The 23,372-nt window shown below is 42.1% G+C and overlaps 2 protein-coding genes across 24 annotated transcripts in view; one reads left to right on the top strand and one right to left on the bottom strand.

The window, feature by feature from the left end:
• Ncor1 (nuclear receptor corepressor 1) overlaps positions 1-18,468 on the top strand; it is a 152,924-nt gene extending 134,456 nt beyond the window's left edge. For 16 of the 22 annotated variants that reach the window (XM_037201359.1, XM_028857111.2, XM_028857091.2 and 13 more), the window contains 10 exons: positions 68-561; positions 3,037-3,159; positions 4,071-4,234; positions 4,490-4,701; positions 6,930-7,073; positions 8,834-8,976; positions 13,509-13,562; positions 13,767-13,988; positions 15,312-15,488; positions 17,433-18,468. In XM_037201359.1, the coding sequence (XP_037057254.1) occupies positions 68-561; positions 3,037-3,159; positions 4,071-4,234; positions 4,490-4,701; positions 6,930-7,073; positions 8,834-8,976; positions 13,509-13,562; positions 13,767-13,988; positions 15,312-15,488; positions 17,433-17,620 (1,921 nt within the window). In that variant the 3' untranslated portion in view covers positions 17,621-18,468. The remainder of the gene's footprint in view (positions 1-67; positions 562-3,036; positions 3,160-4,070; positions 4,235-4,489; positions 4,702-6,929; positions 7,074-8,833; positions 8,977-13,508; positions 13,563-13,766; positions 13,989-15,311; positions 15,489-17,432) is intronic. The other 6 variants (XM_028857112.2, XM_028857109.2, XM_028857094.2 and 3 more) reach the window with 5 other exon arrangements.
• Positions 18,469-20,213: 1,745 nt separating this feature from the next.
• Ttc19 (tetratricopeptide repeat domain 19) overlaps positions 20,214-23,372 on the bottom strand; it is a 33,464-nt gene continuing 30,305 nt past the window's right edge. For both annotated transcript variants that reach the window (XM_028857114.2, XM_028857113.2), the window contains 2 exons: positions 22,411-22,573; positions 20,214-21,627 (listed from right to left, as the gene is read on the bottom strand). In XM_028857114.2, coding sequence (XP_028712947.1) covers positions 21,494-21,627; positions 22,411-22,573 — 297 coding nt within the window. In that variant the 3' untranslated portion in view covers positions 20,214-21,493. The remainder of the gene's footprint in view (positions 21,628-22,410; positions 22,574-23,372) is intronic.

Below are 23,372 nucleotides of genomic sequence, written 5' to 3'. Positions count from 1 at the left end.
AACAAGCCCTACCCCACCCCCAACAAATACTCTTTCCTTAAGTACCTTTATTTTCTTTTGTTTACAGGCCACTGCCTGCTGGGGGCCCTTCCATAAGCCAAGGCCTGCCAGCCTCCCGCTACAACACTGCTGCGGATGCCCTGGCTGCTCTTGTGGACGCTGCAGCTTCTGCACCCCAGATGGATGTTTCCAAAACAAAAGAGAGTAAGCATGAAGCTGCCAGGTTAGAAGAAAATTTGAGAAGCAGGTCAGCAGCAGTTAGTGAACAGCAGCAGCTAGAGCAGAAAAACCTGGAGGTGGAGAAGAGATCTGTTCAGTGTGTGTGCACTTCTTCAGCCCTTCCGAGTGGCAAGCCCCAGCCTCATGCCTCAGTAGTGTATTCTGAGGCTGGGAAAGATAAGGGGCCTCCTCCAAAATCCAGATATGAGGAAGAGCTAAGGACCCGAGGGAAGACTACCATTACTGCAGCTAACTTCATAGACGTGATCATCACCCGGCAAATTGCCTCGGACAAGGATGCGAGGGACCGTGGCTCTCAAAGTTCAGACTCTTCTAGTAGCTGTATGTATCTCAATCTGAGTTTCACAATGTGGTATCTGAGTAAAGAGTGACTTTATTCTTTAGGTAAAGCACGGCCTGGTATGAAACAATCCTAATGCTTGACAGGAATAGGAGAGAAAGTATTGTGGGTGCAAAAATGTATCTTCTAATATTCTTATGACTTACGTATTCCCATGTCCTATAAGTATAAGCCCATCAATATATTATCTAGGAAAAAAAAAACCATAGAATTAGAAGTGGCTAGATGGAAAATAGAGCTTCTGACGGTATTTAGGCATCTGAAATGGGAATATCTTCAAGATCTGTGCTCCCATAGTGTATTCTCTGAGAAATTGTTTGCTAAATTCACTAATCTCCCAAAGCCTCCTGTGTCCTTTTTTTAAAGCAGTGGTTTTGTTTTTGTTTTTGTTTTTGAAGTGAGCCTATTAGTGACTGGTATTCACTTTGTGTCTTTCTTGAGAATTGGATTTTGATTCAGTCTGGCTAGTTACTGTGATGTTTGTTCTGCAAGTAAGTATCAAAATAATACACAAAAATGCTTTTTAAACTTTCTTAGGGGTGATGAGATGACTCCGCAGGTAAAGGTACTTACCACTAAATCTGATGCTCTGAACCCCATAGAAGGAGAGAACTAACCATACCATCAACTGACCTTCCCGTGTGTGCAGGGGTAATGGCTTTCCAGACACAGAAGTCAATATATAAATGAATGACTATAATTTAATTTGTTTCTTAGCTATGACCTAAATATATTCTATATGGAACTTTAGAGAAAGACAAGCATGCTTAAATTAGCAGTTGTGATGACTGGAAGCAGTTTAATCATGTAGTCATTTTTTTAGTATGTCCATTAAGGAAATTCAGTAGTACTGGAATAGAGTTCGGTTTTTATTGCCAAGTAGTCACTTAGGTAATTACAAGTTGTTGGCAAAATTTTCATAGAGAATTGGCATTGGGAATAAGCTATAGAAGAAATACACCCTTTAACCTGGAGTTAAGGAAGTTTACAACATAGATTTTCAACATTCAAAATCTGCTAGCTCAGGGAGAGCAAGAATGCAGGGCATCTTGGTGGGGAGTCAGGGATTGAGTCTGTTGCAGTCCGTGCACATACCAAACTGTGCTTTGGGATTTCGTTTCTCAGCAGTCTGAAAATAGAAAGCTCACTCTTAGATCCTCATGTTCCTACTTTTGAGTGGAGTTATCTTTTCTATCACTGGCAATATCCAGCATGATACATAGGCTCCTAACAACTACTCAGTGTCCTTTTCAGTGTGACTCTGAGAGCCCCCTCAGCCTTCACCTTGCACCCTAATCTTCAAGAGCAACATGAATATAGTTTGCAGAATACTGTCAGTTCTTGTCGTTTAAGATGTTGGTTCATTCGGGAGGCAGAGGCAGGCGGATCTTTGTGAGTTCGAGGCCAGCCTGGGCTACCAAGTGAGCTCCAGGAAAGGCGCAAAGCTACACAGAGAAACCCTGTCTTGAAAAACCAAAAAAAAAAAAAAAAAAAAAAAAAAAAGATGTTGGTTCATAAGCATTGATGAGTAACAGTAAATACAAAACTTTCAAGTCAGAAAGTTACAACATAGTGGTTTATTTTAGCTCCTAAGCATTGATTTCCATGACAGGTGGGAGGTATGTAGAGATGTCCATTTGAATAGTAAGAGCATTACGCAGTGGCCAAGTAGTTCACGTATGCCTGTGTTCAGCCAAGGTCGTAACCCTGACTCAGGGTCTGGTACAGACTGGAGATGGCCTCTAACAGAAGTTTCTTACCAAGTTCTACCTGACTCTCCCCAAATCCCAACTCTAAAGCATGGCAGGTTTCTAGAATGCTACCCATGATCTGCATCTAGATCTACATCTACATGATCTACAGAACCCATAAATTTTCTTGAGAGCTGTATGTATCTTAGAGGGGTCTGTGTGGGCATCCTCCAGAATTGGTTGATACTCTCCCTCTCTTTGAAGTAATTTCCTTCACAGATTTCCTACCACTCCTGTTCACTTCCCCAGTGTAATGCTTGAGTTGTCTGAGAAACTCATGATAGCATTTTCTAAGCAGTAACTTAGTCTTGGGGCAGTGAAGCAGCTTTATGGCCTGTTTGTTAAGATCAGATTGTCCCACCAAAATGGAATTATTGGGATCAATTAATGGTTAAGATCTACCCCTCACTTACTCATTAATCTCCTTTGATGAATGTTAGCCTGTGGTTTCTTTTCAAGGTTCCAGGGGACAAATCTTAATTCTGCTTCATCTCATGCTTAAAGAACCTACAACCTATTGAGATTAGGAGCACAGAGGCACCTTTAATAGTCTGTTGGGTTTGATTAAGTTTTATTCCTAGTATAGAATGCTACTGGACATTCTTTAGCAGAATAAAACAACTAAAATATGCAAATAGCTTTGAAGAATGTGGACTTTTGAACCTTTCCATGGATTTATTTTAAAATGAGGTTCTTTTCTTAAAGTGTCTTCTCACAGGTATGAAGCACCTAGTGATGCTATTGAGGTGATAAGTCCTGCCAGCTCTCCTGCACCTACCCAGGACAAGCCACAGGCCTATCAGCCAGAGATGGCTAAACAAGCAGAAAGTATGTCTGTTTTGCCATTTCCATGTCTCGTATTTGCATTAACATTTGCTTCTAATTACTGTCTAGGCCGTGGTAAGAACACTTGTTGCTGGTTAGTCTGCTTTAGAAACCTTTAGAGCTGTACTAACAACTTTCATTTTTATACTATTATTGGGTACTCTTGTGTACAGTTGAGTGGAAAACAGATGCACTGGGGCTGAGGAGGTGTCTGTAGGTAAAGTAACTGCTACACAAGCTTGAGGACCTGAGTTTGGATACCGAGAAGAACCTCATGAAAAAACTGGGCCTAGCAGTGAGTCCTGTAACCCCAGCCTGGAGGAAGAGGTGCAGGGGGCACAGATGATGGATCCTGAAGCTCACTGGCTAGGCAATCTTGCTGATTCCATGCGCTTCATGTTCACTGACAGCCTTGTCTCAGAAACTAAAAATCAAGGTAGAGGGCAATAGAGGAAAGACACTTGACATTAGCCTCTGGCCTGCACATTTACACAAACATGCACACAATTACTCTAATGTGTGCGCGTGCACAGACACACACACAGAAAAATGGCTGATGGTTTTGTCCACTTTTTTGGGAGTGGGGGTATTTCAAGACAGGGTTACTCTGTGTAATAGCCCTGGCTGTTCAGGAACTCACTTTATAGACCAGGCTGGCCTCGAACTCACAGATCTGCCTGGCTCTGCCTCCCAATTGCTGCCACCACCACCACCACCACCGGTGCTTTGCCTACCTCTACACTCATATTTTACTCTACATCATGGATATTTTTTGCTTTAAGATATAAAAACAAAAGTTAGGTGTAGAGGTGCATATCACATCCTTTTCTTATGTTCTTCTGAGTTATTAATACTTTACACTGAGTCGGGGCAGAGGCATTCCTGGTGTAATGTATCTACCTGCTCTCTATCAGACGAGCCCACCCGGCAGTATGAAGGACCGCTGCATCACTACCGCTCACAGCAGGAGTCCCCATCTCCACAGCAGCAGCCACCACTGCCCTCATCCTCTCAGGCCGAAGGAATGGGGCAGGTGCCCAGGACCCATCGGCTGATCACACTTGCTGATCACATCTGTGTAAGCCTTTTCCTGCTTCTAGTATTATTTTTTAATCATGCAGAAAGCAGGTTTTTTTTTTTTTTTTAAATAAAATCATAGCAAAGATATTCAGGTTAATTAGCATGGGGCACTACGAGTCGGACTCAAGGCCCTTTTGTGCTCAGAATGAAACTGTCTCAAAAAAAAAAGAAGACAAAACAAAAAGTTCAGTTCACACCACTCTTGGGTAGGTATCTAACAACCTTCACCACTTACTCCTCTTCTCATCCACAGCAAATTATCACACAAGATTTTGCTAGAAATCAAGTTTCCTCGCAGCCTCCTACTTCAACATTCCAAACTTCACCATCTGCTCTGGCCTCCACACCTGTAAGAGCTAAAACATCGAGTCGCTACAGCCCAGAGTCCCAGTCTCAGACTGTCCTGCATCCAAGACCAGGTTCTAGAGTCTCTCCAGAACATCTTGTGGATAAATCCCGGGGAAGGTAGAATTTTGTTTTGTTTTTACCAAACATATGTAAATTTGGCCCCAGTAAGGTAATTTTAATATGTCTACATATTAGTAAGGTAATTTTAATATGTCTACAAGTTAGGCGATTCATTTCTCAAATCAAATATCATTTGCCCTTATTCTCTGGAAAGTGGAAATGGGTATTTTTTTCTCTGTATATTACTTTCAGGATGTTCACTGTCTGGGCACTTAGTACAGTATGTATATTAATGTATATTCAAAAGTAGTTGGGTAGTATTTGCAGAGGCTTGATTATTCTTTCAGAATTCTTTCCCAGGCTGGACAGGTGGTACAATGCTATATTTCCAGCTACTCAGAAGGCAGGGACAAGAAGATATGAAGCTTAGGGATAGTTTTGGCTACATAATGAGACCCTGTCTCAAAAAGTTCAATAACAGTAACAACAACAACAACAAAATCCAGGCTGTGAGTCCAGTGCAGTAGGGATGCACTTGCCTCATGAGAGCAAGGCTTCAGGGTTGATGACTAGTGGTGCTTGTTACCAACATTCTGTCTAAAGCTTTTCAAAAAGGGAAGCAAGGGTTTTAATTCAAAGCAGCACACTAAACATCAATTGATGTTATATTTAAATAGCACAAAGGAAATAATTCTTCTGAATGCTGAGAACAAGAATGAGTATCAATAAAACAAGATTCTAGCAAATACTTTGAATATACATAGAGGATGGATAAACCAATCACGTGGAAACCAATGCTCAGCTACAAAAAAGAGATTTATAGGAGACATGATTATTCCCCAAAATGAGCAAGGTATAAAGATGTAAGAATAATATATTTAGGAAGCTTACAGGAGTCAGGTGGGATGGCACTCCTTAAAAGTAGAAAACCCCTGGGTGTGGTCACTCATGCCTTTAATCCCAGCACTTGGAGACAGAGGCAGGAGGATTTATGTGAGTCCCAGGACAGCCAGCACTATGTAGAGACCCTGGCTCACACAAAGTAGAACCCTCACAGAACATTCTTTCCATGTATCCTTAATGCAGCGAATGGCCAGCTGTTGTGATTTCATTCTCACCTCCCCCATCACCATCTCCTGCCGCCAACGCCATACTGGACTATTTTGAAGCAAATATTGCACATAATCATTTTAAAGGATTAATTATCTTAAAGATAACATGAAAGCATGCTTGTTCTCACTCTCCTTTTGTGTGTGTGTGTGTGGGGGGTTGTCTTTTGAGACAAGGTCTTTGTATGTAGCCTTCCCTATCTTGGAACTGTATACAGAAGAGGGCGCCAGATCTCATTACAGATGGTTGTGAGCCACCATGTGGTTGCTGGGAATTGAACTCAGGACCTCTGGAAGAGCAGTCGGTGCTCTTAACCTCTGAGCCATCTCTCCAGCCTCCCTGAGGGTTGTTTTTTGCACCACTACACCCAGCTTATATTTTTCTCTTTTAAAAAAGAAAAGTTCAGTTATAAAGAACAGAAGGCTAGCTGTAATCTATAGTCCTTCAGAGGCTGAAGCAGGAAGACATGTAGAACCCAGGAGTCCCGTTTAGATTAACCTGAAAAACAAACACACACACACACACACACACACACACACACACACACACACACACACACCATAAATAAAGATAATAAACAAGGCAGAAAACTGTATACTATGTAGCAGGTTTGGAACAATTGACAACATTTATGAAGAGAGATTCCAATTGTCTTCTCCACTTATAACCTACATCTGTGAGTCTGAATGAGGAAGGTTAGTTTCTTTCATTGCTCTTAGTAAAATTACCTGATTTTATCATTCAAAATGTTTACATAATACATTTTGCTGTTCTGGCAGTTTTAGAATAGAATGTGCATCATGAGCCATATGGAAATGGCTGGTAACTGGGGTGAAGAGATAGAAGATATGTGTGTTTATTTTGACATTTAAGAAATACATAAAATGATAAGTATGGTATGTAAAGCTGAAATATGTAAACTAAAGGTTCAGCTGTGAAGGACAAACCATAAGATCAATCAGGCTTTTTTCTCCTGCATGTGGGTATTGATGGATGCAAGGTTAAAGGTTTATAGATCAACCTCAAAAACTGTCATGATTTTAAGAACAGGGTAGGGTTGATTGGGGAAGGAAATACCAAATAAATACACTTATGAAATTATATGTAGTAAATGCAAACATTGAATCATCGGTGACCCTGGAGTACAACCTAAACTACTGCATTTTCTACCCCAGCAGGCCTGGGAAATCTCCAGAGAGGAGTCACATCTCGTCAGAGCCCTATGAGCCCATCTCCCCACCCCAGGTCCCTGCTGTGCATGAGAAGCAGGACAGCATGCTGCTCTTGTCACAGAGGGGGGCGGAGCCTGCGGAGCAGAGGTGAGTATGCTGTGCCTAAAACTTTCCTCTTTGTGGTCTTTCTATCAGACTAGGACTCTGGGAAGAACATCTAGGGATATTTTCCCCATGAGCTAATACTACTAGATGTTAGCCAAAGCATCACATTAAACAAGTTAGAGAAACTTCATCATTACTCCTGCAAGTTATTCCTTCTAGACCCTTTGGGCAACAGGTAGTGGCGGCAGTTCAGCCAGCATTTGAGTACACATCCTATATTAAGTGTTGCGGACTGTACAGATTGTGCCTTGTAGACTTTCCTCTCACCTCATTCTAACCCTGACTTTAACCTGAGTGACTAATTGCCCTGCATTTGTCCCACCTCACCAGAGGAGGTAGACATTAAGACACATTGAGGAAAGCATTCAGTCACTAGCATGGCATTTTTGTTCCAAGACCAGACTTAGAAAGCTTCATTTCCTGCTGTATTCCCCTGTATTCTCTGTTGTCTGAGTTCTTTTCTTGAGAATCACACTGTTTTCTTGGCATTTTAACACCCTTTAATGCCAAGGACCAAATACATGATTTGATGGTGGCCAAGGCTGGTAGGAGAGGAGAGTCCAGTTTTAAAATAGGTCTTTCTAATTCTAGGCTGCTGATGAATTTCTGAGAATTAATTGTACATATTTGTAGGCAACATAATACATGTTATTACCTTCAATGAAATGAGGAAGAAAATCATTATATATTCATGTTTTCCCAAATTGAATTTTTTTTAAAGATTTATTTATTTATTAATTATGTATACAGCATGTATGACTGCAGGCCAGAAGATGGTACCAGATCTCATTACAGATGGTTGTGAGCCACCATGTGGTTGCTGGGAATTGAACTCAGGACCTGTAGAAGAGCAGTCAGTGCTCTTAACCTCTGAGCCATCTCTCCAGCCCCCCAAATTGAATATTTATGCACAGCGATCATGTCTTCTTTTTGTCTATCTTCACAGTGTTTCTGTGTTTAAGTGGTGAATGAATACATGTGACTAGATAGTGTTGTCAACAATATGTTCTGTTACCATCTCTGTTAGGGGAAGTTTATTAAACTTTGAGTATAGGAAACTACCAGTGAAATATGAAATTCTTTGTATTAAAACTCAGTTCCTCTGTTGTTTATCTTGAAATGATTATAAGAGTTAGGCAATTTTATGTAGATACTGCAGCTATTTTGCTTTAATCCAACTGCTTGGCTAGATGTAAGCCTTTGTTATTTTACAGGTAGGTGTGTTATTAGTCACAACTAGTGTACTTAAAGAATGTTGCTAGTAAATTAGTTCCTAGCTTATATAACCATAGTTTGTGCTTAACTTGATAAGCTATTTTCTAAGTTTTCCAATTAATACTTTGCCATTTTATTCCTTAAGAATGTGTGCTATAGATTAACTAGGCATAGTATCACACACCTATAATCCCAGCACTGGGGAGGCAGAGGCAGGCATATCGCCGTGAGTTCCAGGCCAGCCTGGGCTACAGAGCTCCAGGACAGTCACAGCTACATAGTCTCAAAAAACAAATAAATAAATGAATAAACTGTGCTGTAGATCATCTTGCTGTTTTATCTTTCAGAGCCAAAAAGCATTTGACTATTTCTGAACGAGTTTATGGTCACATGCTCTTTCCTAGGCCGACAGCAAACACAGAATGGGGAAGCAGTAGTTTTCTGAGTACTCTCTGCCTGTTACTTAGAGGAGCGTTCCCAGGGTTAGGAGTGCAGGGTTCTCACGGACTGAACTGTATTCCTGACAGGAATGATTCTCGATCACCAGGAAGTATAAGCTACTTGCCTTCATTCTTCACCAAGCTCGAAAGCACATCACCCATGGTTAAATCAAAGAAGCAGGAAATTTTTCGTAAGTTGAACTCCTCTGGTGGAGGTGACTCTGATATGGGTAAGTGGGATTTCTTTCATGAACCCCAAATAAAACATGCATTAACAATGCTATCTCCAACGTTGCCTTTTTTATAATCCTGAGTTTGAAGGTTTTTTTAGAGCATCTTGATCTATACAATGTCGGCAAATTCACAAATAGGTCCTTCTTAGGAAACAGGAACTTGGGCGTTTTTGAAGACATCCATCTTCATGGGGAACTAATGCTGGGTCTAGGGCACAGTTTTCTTTACTTGTGACTAAGTTAGTTCTGTGTAGGTTTCTATTGATGTCTGTGTCTTGTTTTAAAGCTCATTTGTTGTACTTTCATCTGTTTGAGCCACCTCCACATAACAGTTCTTTAGATATTTAAAAGCGTGTTTTTCATGAGTCTTGCCTCTAAGCCCTGTTCTATCGTTCTTCGTGCGTGTTCTTGTTCTAAGTATATTATCTTAATTTATTTATCTTTGAAAGTCTTCTGAGTAACTCAAATAAATGATATTATCTGTCCTAAACTTATTATTATAACTGTAGTGTCAGAATATCTTTCCATTAGCAACCTGAACAGCTAAGCAACACGACACTGTGCCGGAAACAGATGTCAAGGTGTCAGGGCGCTACTCTGAGGCCCCCTCTTCCCTGCTGCGTGGGGACTGCCAGTTCTGGATATTGGACAGGATGATTTACAGTTGCTGCATCCTCGCTGTCGTATAACTTACCAGGACCTGACCGAATCTCAAGGTCTCAGTGCAGTCCTGTGGCATACAGATGCAACTATGACAAACTAATTGTAGCAAAAGATTAAGTAGCATGCATTGTGTACATTACATGTGATTATCTCCATTTTATAAATGAGAAAGGAAATTGAGTCAGAGATTTAATAACTGATGAAGGTTACCCAAGAAGTAACAGGGCTGGAACTCCAACCAAGCATTGCAACCTGAATCTTGGCTTCCCTCGATGTACCCTCTAACAGTTCAGGACTCACAGTACTGTCCCCAAGGTTGTTGAGAAATGTCTCCGTAAAACTGTATGGCAGACCCTTGTTTCCTCTGGGCTGATGTGCTCGCTCTCAGCAGATTGCTGCTGTACTATCATCTGCAAGTCCTCTGCTACCAGCCAGTTTTGTTTTGTTTCCCAAGACAGGGTTTCTCTGTGTAACAGCTCTGGCTGTCCTAGAACTAGCTCTGTAGACCAGGCTGGCCTCGAACTCACAGAGATCCGCCTGGCTCTGCCTACTGAGTGCTGGGATTAAAGGCATGTGCCGCCATCACTTGGCCAGCCAGTCTTATTAACCAATGATGGAGAATCTAGAGAGACTTGTCTCTGATCTATGATTTGCTAGTATCCTGACCCTGTCAAAAGCAATTCTGGACTCTAAAGCTGAACTGCCAGACAGGTGTGTAATTACATCTTTACCACTCGTGATTAATAGTCATTGATTGCATTCTACTCTCTATTGAATGATGAAAAGGATGAGTCCCACATCACTCATCGTGAACCTATTCTATCTCTAAATTATTAGATGTATCTTTCCTCCCTTTTCTTCATCTTAGCACAGTAAATATAGATTTATTATAGAAAAGTGAGCAGTAACTCCCAAGAGTAGAAAGGGGTTTCAAGATACGAATACCCTGGATTCTCTTTTTAAGTTGCAACAAATTGTAGAATGCCGACCAGAAATGTCAGACTTACAGAGTGACTAAGCTTACCTAACCCATCAGTAGAAACACTGCCTGTTTTCTAATGATGTTGAGGAGGCCTTTGATTTCCGGTCCTCAACAGTTGCCTCTATTTAGTCTTCAAAAATCACCAACAAAACACATCAGTGCTCTCACGTACAGTCTCTTAACTTAGGATGACCTCTCTAAGCATACAGACACATAGGCCGAGGGATAGCCGGTTGTTGGGGACCATTTTTACCCTCTCTAGTTTTGTCGTGACTGACCAGTGGGGAGGAAATTCTTGACAGAGCATGCTGAGAGTTCATGAAGACTACTTGATAGCTTTTCCTTTGATGGGATTTTCACACTGTCCTCAGCAAACTGGTCATTCAGCAGGCATTTACTAAATTGAGGTATATGTTGATGGGGAGATAATGTGCTGGAGTTTGTTTGTTTGTTTTTTTAATTTTTTTAATTAAATTTAATTTTACATATCAGCCATGGATTCCCTTGTTCTCCGGCCAAAACTAACAAAATTGTGTTAGAGTCTGGAGTTATTTTATTTCTGATTTTATGTGTATGGGTGTTTTTGCCTACATGTTTGTATACCACATGTGCAATGCCCACAAGGGACAGAAGAGGATGTTGTTTCTCCAGAGCCTAGAGTTACAGCTGGCTGTAAGCTGTCATGGATGCTGGAAATCAAACCTACATCTTCTGGAAGAGCACTTAATCACTGAGCCATCTGTCCAACCCTTAGAACCTGGGATTTTTTTGTTTGTTTGTTTTGTTTTTTATTGTAAGAGCTCTGGCTATAGAAAAAGGAATTTATATTAAAGAATCAGTGGTTCTAGGGCATCATTGACTCCTTACTGGGAAATAGAGCTGAAAACCCAAAAGCCACCAAGCCAAGAAAACTGCTTCGACTCAGTATCTCAATTGGTTTTCCTGTGGGACAGAACAGTGGCATTGTTCTTAAGCACTCACTTCACCGTGGCTTCCCAGGTGTGACAGGGCATCGCCTCCCTGACTTTGCAGAGTTAGCGTCTGTTGCCTCAGGTTGTGTCTCTTTTGGCCCTTTCTAGCTTCCTTAGCTCAGTCTGGCCCTTGTTTTCTTCAGGGCTCTCAACACCTTTTCCCTCGAACACTAATTTTAGGGCATTAAAACTGAGTTTCATACTGAAAACTTTTGAATTTGTGTCTGAAGTCCAGCAAAAGACGGGGTTTCTCTCTAACAGTCCTGACTGTCCTGAACTCACTTTGTAGACCAGGCTGGCCTCAAAACTCAGAGATCCTCCCAAGTGCTGGGATTAAGGGTGAGTGACACCACCATCCGGCCCAGCTTTTTATTTTATCTAGAGTATATTTCTGGGTCTTTTCTAAAACTGAACATTTACTCCGCTCCCAACAGGAAGTTCATGCTCTTCATAACCAGATAACTTCAATCTGTTCCTTTCTTGTCCTTTGTTAAGTCAGGTCTCAGGTGCGTTCTTCCCCATTATTTATACGCAGTTGTCATATCTTCTTTAAGACAAGGAGACCTCACACTGCACCATGACTAGCTGAAGGCTTATTAATATCCAAATTATAAAGCCCTGGGAATTTAGAAAATGGGAATTTGAGGCCAGCATGGTCTACATAAAGTTCCAGGACAATCAGAGCTACATAAGACCCTGTCTATATTTTTAAAAACAAGTAGAAAATGGCATTTTACTAAGTTGCCAGGTCATTCTGATCTATATATGAAAGCAGCACACGTAACTGTAAGCTCAAATGAAGGGAGAGCCACATTCTGAGTGTTTGGTATTAGAATTGTTTGAATTACAGTCATCTGAACTTTCGAGACAGGGTCTCACATTCTGGCAGAGATGCTCCTGCCTATGCCCACCAAGTGCTGAGTGTGCATGTGCTACCACATCCTCTCATGGGGTCATCTTATCTTGCTTTGTACTCTCATCTTGTAATCCAGGCTAGTAACTAATTTCAGTCAGTAACGGTTCACTGAGTAAGTTCTGCAAACTGTTATTTCAGGCTGACTTTGCCCCCCACTGTGTCGCATGTCTCTGGAAGTCAGACTGCCTGTAGTCGCTATTCTACAGTCCTGCTGTTAGTGCCGACCTCCGCCCCCCCGTCAGGTGTCAACTGCTCTGATCAAGAATGGTCATTTCTAGGCACATATGCTCTTTTTAATGGCTCTAATCCTTAGGCAAGTCTATCCTCCCATAGTGTACAGTGCTCAGGTATCATTGTTCAGGCACCTTCTTCCTTCCAAAATTGTTTTTTCCTTTTAACATTCTCAGCAGCAAATAAGTGATAGAAACAACTTAAGTCTCCAGGTCCCTTCTTCTGGCACAAAATGGTGGTTTTCATTTCATTTTTTATTCAAGTTGCAAATTACTAACTGTATAGTTACCGGGATTTAATGATGGATCGTGGCAGAATTTTTTTTTACCCAGGGAATATCCTGAGTACAAAAAGCTTCCCCTTAGCCCTGGCAGCGAGTAGCTTCCACAGTATCCATCCACTGAGGAGGCTTTTCAACACTCTCAAACTGGACTATTGGTACTTCTCAGGGGTGTCTGCAGTGCAAGCCTTCATCCCTAGGAAACCTGGATTCCTGTTCTGCCAATGACTTTTTCCTGTTTGCTTTGCCCTCAGTAATGTAACATCTTTTCCTCTTTTGTGAATTATCTTATTCGTGTTTTGAGTTTTCTACCTGACCTGATTTTTTCTTAATAACCTCCCTGCCCCAAGAAAGGTATTTTCATTTCATTTCCACATAATAAATGAAATGTAGAAAATCAAAGGGTTAACTTTATTCTAGAATTTCTTGAGTCTTTGTATCATGATTATCTCATCTCAATTAACCTAAAGATTTGTTTGAATACAGCAGCTGCGCAGCCAGGAACTGAGATCTTCAATCTGCCCGCAGTTACTACATCAGGTAAGAGTCCTAAAGACGTGCTGACGAGTGAGCACAGCAGAGATAGGAGGATGACCGGATGAGGGCTGCATCTCACCATGGAGGTTCTCAGCATCAGGCCAGTGTCTTGACTGCTGCAAGAGCCCAGGGTTTCTTTCTCTTCTGTTTCCCTGTGCTATGATCTGCCTCAGAAACAAGCAGCAGTACACTGCCTTGTCTCTCCAGGTGCAGTTAGCTCAAGAAGCCATTCTTTTGCTGATCCTGCCAGTAATCTTGGTCTAGAAGACATCATTAGAAAGGCTCTCATGGGAAGTTTCGATGATAAAGTTGAAGATCATGGTGTTGTCATGCCCCAACCTGTGGGAATTGTGCCTGGTAGTAACAGTACCTCAGTTGTGACCAGCAGTGAGACTCGGAGAGATGAAGGGGACCCATCACCTCATTCAGGTAAGGTTTTTATTTCAGTGTTCTGATGTATTACTGAGAACTCCTGTGCTAGAAGAGGGTGTTAGATCCACTTGAACTGGAGTTACAGAAGGTTGTGAACCACCATGTGGGTGCTGGGAATTGAACCTGGGGCCCTGGGCAAGAGTAACAAGTGCTCTTATTAACCACTGTACCATCTCTCCAGCCCCAGTGCGTTTTTGTTTGCTATGTCTTTTACTATTCTGATAAATATGACCAAATATCAATACAGCTGCAAGCCACAGAAAGGGATTAAAAACCCCACATTGCCACATTTGGTGGCAACGGCATGGGCCACCAATGCTGCCCACCTGGGCTTGATCCCTGATACCAGCAGGACAGAAGGAAGAACTGATACCTGCATCCCTACCCCACACATCTCAGACAAGAGGATTTTTTTTTTAAAGGTTTGCTTGAACCCACGAAGCTATCAGATGAATAGAAATTAGTCAAGTTTTTGCAAACACAAGATACGTATTTAGTGTGAGATCATCTACAACCTATGAATCAAACCAACCCAAAAAATCTTAGCAACACTATGCTTGCGGTATTTATATCAAGTTATCTCTTATGGTTTGTTTTTAGGTCTGTTTCCTGTTTTCAGGTAAAAATCTTTGTGGTTAAGGAAAGGGTTAAAACAATGTCTGGTGTTTGCTTCTCCCTGCCCCATACTTACACGAAGTAACCTTGAAGACCGCACCAACTTAACTATTCCAGAAAGTGAGGTCTTAATTCTGCCCTTTTAATTTCTATTGGTTGTATATTTCTGTTTTAAGTTCACTTGGCAACTATTAGGAAGTTAAAATGATACTGGCTGTTTACAACTGGGGTAGGATAAAACTGCCGGGACTGAGATAAAAAATGTGCTAAGTGATGTGGGTTCTTTAAATATTTTGTCATAGAACCCAGTCATGTGTGTCCCAGCGCTGTGAACTTTGAGGTATCTGCTGAGATCCTGGAGTAGAAGGCGTATCTGCTGCAGCCTGTCCTTGACACACTTGAGTAGCCCAAGTCCTCCATTTACTTCTTTTAAATTGAGGAGGGGGAGAGGGAAGCAGGCATTTATTACCATTCCCCATATTCTTATAAGGCCAGCAGTCACCATGCTCTTAAGTTTACAGGATGATGTGCCCTACCCGCTCCTTAAAACACAATCTGCATCTTTAGTTGAGCACAGGATCTGGATTCTTCATGCTACCACTGGTTTTTTTCACTTGGTGTTATAAAATCAGCATTTAGGGAGGCTTTGTTGCCGTCACTGAGAATTATCGGCAGTTAATATAGTAACTTGAATTTCACTTTTAGGAGTATGCAAACCAAAGCTGATCAACAAATCAAACAGCCGGAAGTCTAAATCTCCTATTCCTGGGCAAAGCTACTTAGGGACTGAACGACCTTCTTCAGTCTCCTCTGTACATTCAGAAGGTGATTACCACAGGCAGACACCAGGATGGGCCTGGGAAGACAGGCCCTCTTCCACAGGTGGGGAGTGTTGAGGAGTCTCATCTAACTGATAAATTAGGTGTCATTTTAATGTCAGTGCTTTGCTAATATTACCTGCTTTTGAATAGATGTTATGGTTTGGGCAAGAACTGTAGTTTTCTTTCTTTCTTTTTTTTGTTTTTTTGAGTCAGGGTTTCTCTGTAGCCTTGGCTGTCTTGGAATTCACTCTGTAGACCAGGTTGGCCTCCCAAAACTCAGAGATTCATCTGCCTCTCTGCCTCCCAAATGTTGGGATTAAAGGCATGCGCCACCACTGCCCCGCAGAACTGTAGTTTTCTCTATCATTACTTGGCCCTACTTTCCACAAGAGATTTTATATTTATGTGATCCATACATCCACTATGCTGGTTGATAACCAGTATTTGCAAATAAGTCTGATTTCAGCTCTTCCATGGACTGTATCCAGATGAAATGTCACCTGTAGTGACTTGCCTTTAGCTTTTACTAAGTAATCACCACCAGAACTAGGAAGTGTACTGTTTTAACAAAAGCCACTCTGTCTGTAGGTTCACATCTCCCCAGTGTCTCACGTGCACAGGTGTTTTTAATCACATAACTATAGGGTCAGTGAGATGATGAAATGGCTTTAGGGTAAAGTAACTGCAGGCCTAATGGCCCAAGTTCAGTCCACCCACATAAAAATTTAGGAAGAGTCTTCGCCCGAAAGTTGACCTTTGACCTCCACCCACATGTCATGGCACAAGCATGCCTACACATATCATACACAATACAAACAAGAATTAAATGTTATTTCAAAAATAATCATTTTTCCCAGCTGGATCAGACCCTCTGAATAGGTGAGACAGTCGATTGGCTTGATCAGTTTGGGAGGCAACTAGGCAGTGGGACCAGTTCCTGTACTCAGTGCATGAGTTGGCTGTTTGAAATCTGGAGCTTATGCAGGGACGCTTGGCTCAGTCTGGGAGGAAGGGACTGGACCTGCCTGGACTGGGTCTACCAGGTTGATCGCAGTCCTCGGGGGAGGACTTGTCCTGGAGGAGATGGGAATGGAGGGTAGGCTGGGGGTAAGGGGAGGGGGTGGGAGGGGGGAGAATAGGGGAACCCATGGCTGATATGTAGAACTGAATGGTATTGTAAAATAAAAAATATATATAAGAAAAATCATTTTTTTGATTAAGACTGGCATATCTGCTGTAGATTTTAGAGTTTCAGAGAATTGTATTTTTTTTTCCCTTGTGGGTTCCCTGTCTGCCTAACAATTTCATGGTTCTTAAACATGTACACTTCAAGGCTTCTGCCTTTTAATCCTCTGGCATGTGTAAATACTGGTAATCTCTTAGAGAAAGCATACACACATTACAGAGGTTAGCACACAACATACACAAGTGTGTCGGGGAACTCTGTAACCTTCCTCATCCCCTTCCTCCCCTGCCCACGCCCCTTCCCCCTTCCCTTCCCCCGGTGGTTTTCTTACCTCATTACTTTACTTTTAGGGAAGGTTTTTTTTTAGACCAGAAGAGGACTTGATCAAATGCATGTTTTGTGCTTTGGTTTAAAGTGATAGGAGGTAGTGTGGGGCCAGGACAGGTGGTACTCTTGTTAATGTGCCCCATTTTAAATCTCATACACATTTAAGTCAGCCTAGTGAGACTGCATAGAGCCTGACTAATCTTCCTGGATACTTGCCATGTTCTGAGAGCTGTATTTCTGATTTCTATTGGAAAGTTACTAGTATGGGTAGGCTCCTAATTAGAGCTTAATATTCAGTAGCTCTATACTTCAGTTCGCCGTGGAGAAGCGTGATGTTTTGTTTTATCACAGACTTACCCAGGTGGTTACTTGTCTTATCCTTTTTAGAAGGCATCCCAAGACCATTTTACTCGACTAGCCCTGCCCTCTTCCATCCTGTGAACACTGCATTATATGCTAATGACACTAGACATCTTGTTTTCCTTTTGTCAGGATCTACGCAGTTCCCTTACAACCCTCTGACCATGCGGATGCTCAGCAGTACACCACCAACCCCGATCTCGTGCGCTCCGTCTGCCCTCAGCCAAGCCGCTCCCCATCAGCAGAACCGCATCTGGGAGCGCGAGCCTGCCCCGCTGCTCTCGGCGCAGTACGAGACACTGTCTGACAGTGACGACTGACCTGTGCACAGCAGGGAACTCTCTCGGGCTTTGGTTTGAACTGCAGATGAAAAAAGAATTTCTGCTCTCCTATGATTTGTGCCCAGAGACTTCTCAGAGGAGCCAGGGCCACAGATGAAGAAGAAATGATGTCAATTCATTTGGAAAATCAAATGGGAAAAAACAAAACAAACAAACAAAAAACTGCCTCTCCTACAGGCAATTCAGTGGATTAGAACAGTGGAAGGTTGAAGTGTAGAGTTTTTTAAAAGTGGACAATTCCTGTTCTTACATCTGTTTGTAAAGAAAACCATGATGTCTTTAAATCACTCTGGTGTAAATAGATGACCTTTTTGCAGTGTATCCCCTTGCTGTAGCATCTGGTGTACTTAAATTTAAATCAGCACATCAACATTGGGGGTCATTTTTTAAATTCTTTGTCTATCTTTTTAACCCCAGCCTTCTAAACAACCTCACGCGGCACAGTTACACAGTACTGACTTTCATGGGCATTGTACTTTTGTTTCCACTAAATTCAGCTTTCCTGGGAATGTTTCAATCTTGTGAAAATGTTTAGGTTTTAATACATACCCTGTCATAAAGCCTGAATGAGGTCTAAGTGCAGGAGCAACAGAACTGTCATGTTGGGAGTTTCCAGTGCGGGCTTTACTTTCTTCATTAGTAGCACTGAAAAAAATATTACTGCATGGGTATGTTATAGTTCAGTTTTAAAGTTTAAAGGCTTACTTGAGGCATACCTCAATGTTTATGCACACTGGTAATTTGACCACACCCCTAAGTATTCTTCTGCATTTGATGCAGCCCAACCAAGCTTTTGTTCTGAAATAAATTTGACTATCCTGTCCATAGCTACAGTCTATCATTTGTGACCTAAGGGTCTTCATGTCTCAGGTTTCAAACAAGAAACACACACCCGCTTTTCTTTAGTTTGACACATATCTGGCTGAGTTAAAAGGATAGCAATCTGTACAGAACTGTGGTCTTCCAGGCTTGTTTTATGCTGCATCCTGAACTCTAACCACTGAATACAGTCCTTTTCTATCTCTACGTCAGTGCCCACACTGCTTCTACAGAACACCAGTAAAGTGTCAAGGTGCAAGTAATTTAAAGACTGAATTTTAAACTAATTATGGTACTGGAGGATAACTTTTTTTTTTTATTAAGAATTGCTTGCTGTGTTTTTAAGATTTGCTTTCACACAGCTTTATCCTGGTGTTCAGGCTTCTTCTACTGCACAGATACTTAGTGGTTTGGAGATGATGTCACTGAGAACTGGAAGGGAAAAAGCGGTCACAGACTTTTCAGGAGACCAGAACTTGTAGAACTCAAGTCCTCAGAGCCGCTGCCTGAGCCGCCCTTAGCATCTGTACCACTGGTTTCGAATTCCTCCCCCCTTTTTTAATTATAGATGAAGACACAGGCTCAGATTTGCCCATATACCTTAGCAAGTAACAAAGACAGACATTTGAGAGCTTAAACTTTAGCCATGCGTGGTAGCACACACCTTTAATCTCAGCAATTGGAAGGCAGAGGCAGGCACACCACTAAACGTACAAGGCTAGCCTGGATTACAAGATGAGTTCTGGGCCAGCCAAGGCTACACAGTGAGATAGGATTCTTATCACTTGTAAAGTTTACAAGTGTCCAAAGTGTACCTTTACAATAATCATAAACATAATGAAGGCTAAGTGTTTGATTAAGTTTACTGTTGAAAGCCCACCCCCCCACCCCCACACTCCCTGACAAGTTCCAGTAATAGCCTAGAACTTAGTAAATCATCTGGCCAACTGGCCCAAAGATGATGATGATGATGACTGACCCTAAGGGTCTTGCCGTTCCGGGTTGGGTTCACTTTAGGACAGATGAGCCTAGCTTGCTCCATGCTCACCACAACATGAAATCCAGCATCATTTTTTAGTTCAAAACAACTAGAACAAGATCCTCACAAAGTTTACCTAGAGAGATGGAGGTACGCCTTACCGTGATACTAAGGAGAGAGCAAGCAAGCACTGAGATTATGAAGTCAGCTACATATCAAGGTGTAGCATTTTGTGGGCCAACACTGTATCTGTAACACATGCACATACAGCTAAATCAAGGTCTTCCAGTAGAGGTAATATTCTGACAACTTTCCAGTCTATTTAGTGAGAAATTTTATACTACACTTTAAATTTTCATATGCTGTGATTTTGTCTTACATACACTTAATCCCTGAAAACTCCAGTAACATGGTGTCATTCAAAACTTTAATATGAAATTAAATGTAAATTGTTTATAAAGTTGTAATCAGTAAAAGGCGATCAGCCCCTCTGTCTCACTGCCTTTTTTATAACAGTGCAAAAGAACACTCCTGGGAACATGCACATCAGACGTCTATCTGCAGACTGCAGCCTCCCCAGCCACAGGACATGAGGTGAATCACTATGGAGGATTCAAAATCCTAAGACTTTACTTTTGCTAACTCTGGAATTATGAAACAGGAAAACATTCTCAAAGCAAGAGGTGATTGAAATCTTATCTCTTGTTATTCTTGGTTAATGGGTCAACACGTGGTTAGCTACGGAGTGATTGGTAAATGCACAACACACAACTCTGCTTTAATTCCGAGGATTTGGTTTTCCTTTTAGTAACTCAGTCGATTATTTTTCTATGATTCAAAGATTATTAGAATACATACAATATTACATTGTCTCTAGTTTATTATGAAGATTCTCAGTACAAACATGAACCAAAAGTCCATTGGCCAGTCCTACTCACGTCGCCCACCTCCATGAAATGCCAACACCAGCAGTGTTCCTTCATGGCACCCAGAAAAACTGTCTTCTCTCTCAGGTAAATGGCCATCTGCCAGGTTGCAAAGGTAAAAGCATCCATCCGTGTTATCTTGTATGTATGTACTCTGAGGCAGTGATAATGTTTTTTTAACATAACAGTCGATTCATTTTAAGTCATCAAAGAATCTATAATTGGTTTCCCACTTCACTTCACAGTATAAATACAGAGATTGCAAAGTAAAAAACCAGAGCTAAGTAGGATCCTGGTCAGCGGTTCCACATTGCCAATGGTACACATCAGTGCTGTCAGTGTTAGTACTGGCTTCAGCTCGACTCCACTAGGTGACTGTGACTGTACAGAAAGCCCAGGGCTCAGACAGCACTGATGAGAGGCTTCCTTCTTTCTGCCACCACCATTTTTAGTTGTTACATGTAACCAGGAAACAAAGGGCCTAACTTCCACTTCAGAAGCTAATGCTCCGTACTGCGGCCAACCAGAATTCTCATTTCCCCCATATTCATTAAATCTCACAATGCTTCAATAAAAGACTGTAAGAGAACTTACCAAAATCCTCCTGTGCCTTCAGACAAGTAACTTGTTTGCCAGAAATGGATAGAGAAGAGAAAGTATGAACCAAATCTTACGAAAGGTTTAATGACCACACCGTGGAGAACGTGGCCACTTAATCTACGGTTTTCTCAGCCCAGGCTGGATGGCCCCTTACATGCTGCACTGGAAAACATGACTTACTTCACACCAAGCCCTTATAAGTCACAGTCATGACAGGGTGAAAGCTGTTGCACCTTTACAAACAAAAGTAGGCACAGTGTACCTGCCTATCAACAGTCCCAGTACTTGGGGGGCTGAGGCAGGAGGACTCCAAGTTGGAGGCCAACACCTCATCTCAAAGTAAATTAAATTTAAAAACAAACGTGGCAGTGTATGCAACTTGTCCTTCACCGAGGCTGAGTTGAAGAAAGCTGAATTTCAACAATGATTCACATCTCTGCTTAGGGTCCAGACACTGAAGAACAGTCACTCCTTTGGGCTACCAGAAATTACGCTCTACAACAAAATGAACTTAACATCTTAACAGAATTAAGTCAGAAGTCTACTTTTCCTCGACAGCTCGGCCAGTTCTTCCCTGATGTGCTGCACAGAAACCTCATCTCTCTTCAGCTCTGCCTGCTGCAGGGCTTCCTGGTAGATCTCTTTTGCTTGTGTGTATCGTTCTAGAATGACCCAAAGAAAGGGGAGAAGAAAAAGTGTTTTCAAAGTGACTGAAGAGAAACCACTACCAGTGAGGGCATGTGTCTGATTCACCGGGTGCTTGGTGAATGACACCTAGTGCTGTCTGTCTGTCCTGCTTGATAACTGGTTTCAAGATGAACCTGGGTAAGTGTCAGTCAGCTCTAAGGAACTTAGTGCTGTGGAACCACTAATGCCCTTTAAGGATTTCACAATTGTGGTGCATGCAATAGAGGCCTATAATCCCTCTATGTTTTATGGAAACATCAGGTGAAACCCTGAGTAATATGGAATAGCAAGAACTATCATACTGAGGCTTCAGAGCACTGAAGAACTGTACCTGTGAAAACAATTTAAGAATCTGTAAAGCACTAGAGACAAGAACCTATCACTGCAAAGTATTCTCTACCTTCACATGGTCATGCAGAGAGATGGAAAGTGTGTGAATTCAGCAAAATAGTACATTAGCACACATGCATTTTCTGTCCTGATTTAGCCAGCCTTTTAACTTAGAGCAGTGGTTCTCAACCTCCCTAACGCTGTGATCCACAGTTCCTCATGTTGTGGTGACCCCAACCACAAAATTACTTCCATTGCTACTTCATAACTGATCCTGCTTCTGTTTCGAGTTGTGAAGTAAGCACCTGTGTTTTCTGATGGTCTCAGGGCCCTGTAAAGGGCTGTTTGACCACTGACTAGGGTTTCTTCACTGTCATTCGACCCTCCCCACCCCGCCCTTCTGAGAACCAGTCCTTTCGGCTCCATACCTCTGTGTGTCAAGATGGCAGCCAGATTGCTGAGCACCATGTGCAGCTCAGGATGATTTATCTCTCTTGCCAGATCTGACGCCCTCTGCATATAAATGTAGGCGTCATCAAAGCGTCCCTGTGCATCCAGAGTAGTAGCCAAGTCACTCATCAGCACAATGGTCTAGAAGAGAGAGCAGCCTTTTCTTTACCAATACACCTACACAGAACATTAGCCTGACGTTTGTTATCGCACACACACGTCTTCAACTCCATCAAAGGGCGAACTGCAGGGATCTGTGGACCCACACTGTGCTGCAGACAGTGTCAGATCCACACTACGGCCAGCAATGATGAAGCCTCAGAATGGGAACAGGCTATTCCGCTCTACACGTTATGGAGTTAGCAGCAGGGGTGAGAAGCCAGCATTCCGAGTGCTTTGTACACCTCACTGCATTACAACAGCGTTCCTGCCCGGATCCTGAGCCTCACCTGCCTTATGGGGGGTCTCTTTAAGACTTTGAAAAAGAGAGGGAGCTAGTGCTCCAATTCAGGTTTGCTTTCTTACTGTGACATGCCATTCAGGCTCTAGGAATTAAGTCCTAAATATTCCATGTTCGGTTTTATCTGTTTTATATGGTGGGCTGCAGGCATTCAGATGATCTCAATTCTGTGTTTAGCATTCTAACAAGGCTTTGTTTTGCCTGCTTTGAAAAATCATACAAAATAGCTGGGCGGTGGTGGCGTACACCTTTAATCTCAGCACTTGGGAGGCAGAGCCAGGTGGATCTCTGTGAGTTCGAGGCCAGCCTGGGCTACCAAGTGAGTTCTAGGAAAGGCGCAAAGCTACACAGAGAAACCCTGTCTCGAAAAACCAAAAAGAAAAGAAAAATCATACAAAATTCTGTGATAGAGGTTTTAAAAGTTATTTAAGGACTACGGCCATGGATCAGTGGTAGAGCCCTTGCCTTGAATTTATGAGG

This window comes from Peromyscus leucopus, chromosome 8b (genome assembly GCF_004664715.2).
Source record: "Peromyscus leucopus breed LL Stock chromosome 8b, UCI_PerLeu_2.1, whole genome shotgun sequence".
Taxonomy (NCBI): domain Eukaryota; kingdom Metazoa; phylum Chordata; class Mammalia; order Rodentia; family Cricetidae; genus Peromyscus; species Peromyscus leucopus.
The sequence above is the reverse complement of the archived record's forward strand: the minus strand, read 5'-3'. Positions and strand labels throughout refer to the sequence as shown.